Consider the following 2864-nt stretch of genomic DNA (forward strand, 5'->3'; position numbering starts at 1 on the left):
GTTTACAAGGAGGATCTTAAAGTAGATGATTTCAAATCTTCCAAAGCTATGATTTCACTTTGCTTATGGATTTGAATTTTCAAATTCAGGCTAAGCTATTTTTATACTTACATACAAAATGCTACACTTTTAATCTGAAAGCAGTCTTAAAACCTTTAACAAATAATCCATGATATTAGTAAGAAAAAAACTTTCATGCTGTTCAATAACATAATAATCCAAATTTGATTTCAGTTATAAGCTTTGTTAAAAGTACTTTCCAACCACAACTCTGTAGTTTACAAACTTAACTTTCATCTTCCTGTTGAAACCATCATTAAAATAAGCAAAACTCTGCAACACACAAGAAACATCACCTTCACAGCAGAATTTCCAGTCAGTTATCATGACTGAGGTATGGAAGTGCCCAGCACCTGTATGATTTTCATTGCTGAAGTTTCAATATGATGCTTCCATGTGTTGACAAGGTCAGGAACTGAACTCACCTTCTGCTGAAGAAAAGGAACCCACTTGCAGTCCACCAGTTCCTGGCGATACTGTTTTGTGAAGGATCCGACATAAGACACAAACGCTGCTGTAAGGAGAACATCTCCACAAAGCGTCTTCTCTTGGGCTTCAAAGGACTTAACAGACTGACCCCAGCGGATCTTCTCTGACTGAAAGATCAAATTACCCAGATGTAATTGCAGGGTGAGCATCAACTCAACCAACACTTAGTGCAATTACCTTACAGCATAGTTTAAGTCTATGTCCTTCTGCACAGTCTCTAGAAGGAACAGAATGCAACTGGTTGGCATGACTATTACAATCTTTCAAGTATTTGAAATCCAGTATGATAAAGGAGTCTTCATCCTCTCTTCAGTGGTGTTTACTACAATGTGACATTGATTCTTTAACATCTTCTTGTTGCATGTCTTCACTCTTTAATTATGATTGAGGTCCTTCTTGAAAGGTTGACAGTCTCTCCCCTGTCCCTCGGGGGGTAGAGGACTGAGAACTGTGGCTATGCATGAGTGATATTAGGATTCTTCATGACTGCCTGGCTGTTCTCCATCCTTCCCACTTTTCACTATACTGCCCTAGGCAAACTTTTTATCTATTAATTTATTTTTAACATGCTGGCCATGAGCCGATTACAAATGAAAACAACAAACACCACTCATGTTAATTAAAACGTAAAACTTAAATAGCCGTCTAGCCTAGATTCTATTAATTAAACAGTCCTAGTAGCTACTAAATTCAGGTTATTTTTCTAATATGATCATTATACCAGTGGAGGAAGCTATGACCTAAGTAAAAAGATGGAAATCAGGACTTCATTAGCCTTGAAGACAGTACTCTCAAAGAATGGTGTTGAAATCCCTATATCTAGTTGAATGGCCATTTAAAATCTGATTTACAGGTTAAGTACGTGGCTCCCTTAATATTGGATTTGAATAAAACTGAAGTAAATATGTATGGATTGACTGAACTGCAGTTCAATAATTTACGTCGTTTCAATGCATGCTAAAAATTAATACAACATTCTAAGAACATACAAATTAATAGGATCTGAAATTAATTATCATTTATTACTATTATTTGATAGCACAACAAGGAAGAACCCTGTGGAATTTTTCTTTCCTCATGAAAGAAAAAAGTCCACAGAAAACAAAAATGATGTATGTCAGAATAGATTGGAATATTGGTTCCCTGTGAGCCATCATAACACCCATGACACTGAGGTCATGAAATGTGTGTGTGAAAATGGTTATCAAGGCTGTTTTAAGATCATTTCCTTGCTTCGCTTGATAAAGATCACCCAAGTTAGCTATATAATTAAACACTAAGGAACTTCAGCTCTCCAGCCCTCTTTATAGAATTTATTACTTTCCTTCCTTAGCCACAGAAAATATATCCATTAATTTTCAAGAAGAATCTCTCACTTGCCTGCCCTCCGTCTTTGTTGTTTTTGGTTTGTAGATGATAAACAATAAAGTGCACCCACCTCATTTTCCAAAACAGCTTTGAAATTTGAAGATTTACTAAACATAGACTTATTGGCTATTGAAATCGTCAATAATTTCACTACACCACCCATGCAACATAAATCATTACTGACACTGGCTAACAAGGGTTTAAGAGTTGGAACATGTCCTGTAATAAATTTCTAGACAGTTAAAAATCACTATAATTTTATTCTAATGCATTATAGATTGCCTGTAATGTCATCCTGGCTGGGGTGACCCATTTCTAATTTTGAACAGCTGTTCAGCTCAGGAGTTAGTTAATGATTAAATATAAATTGCCTGATTTATTAGTCTGAGTGGCTGAGCTTCCAGGTCAATGCTATATAGACAAAATCATCAGTCTTGATGCTTTTCAGAAGTTAACTGTCTCCTGTTCTAGTTAGAAAAAATTTATCCTCAAAAGAAAAGATCTGACATCTTCAATTAATCCTTTAAAAAATATTTTTTCTTCTGAGTTAACATTATACAACTTTTTTTCCCTTTCCTTGTCTACATCATCGTGAGTAAGTAAAGCCTTTGCAAATATTGCTATGTGTTAGAGACACATGGGAGAGCCTGCTTTTCCCTCCATAAAACTTTCAGACATTCTCTACTCCAGGAAAACAGTCTAATTATATGACAATTTTCTCAGGTACCTCCCAAAAGGTGAACACTTCAAACTGCTTAAATCTTACCACTTTAAATGGAAGCAGTTGTAAATATTAGTAGAGGTGAAATTTTTCAATTGACCTAAGAAAAACGAGTCTTCAAAGGGCTTCAGAATTTTTGTTTTTTTAAACACAGGAGGCTCCCCAAACATACCTGATTACTCATCCAACAAATGGCTATTGATATTTGAATATTGTGTGCCAGCGG

At 35.5% G+C, this 2864-nt stretch overlaps 1 protein-coding gene across 1 annotated transcript in view; it reads right to left on the reverse strand.

Moving 5' to 3' along the window:
• The window catches only part of DNAH11 (dynein, axonemal, heavy chain 11), a 364599-nt gene that overhangs the window by 92507 nt on the left and 269228 nt on the right, over positions 1–2864 (reverse strand). The window contains exon 66 of the mRNA XM_008573669.1: positions 493–656. Within this exon, the coding sequence (XP_008571891.1) occupies positions 493–656 (164 nt within the window). The remainder of the gene's footprint in view (positions 1–492; positions 657–2864) is intronic.

Source organism: Galeopterus variegatus, unplaced genomic scaffold (genome assembly GCF_000696425.1).
Source record: "Galeopterus variegatus unplaced genomic scaffold, G_variegatus-3.0.2 Scaffold949, whole genome shotgun sequence".
Taxonomy (NCBI): Eukaryota; Metazoa; Chordata; class Mammalia; order Dermoptera; family Cynocephalidae; genus Galeopterus; species Galeopterus variegatus.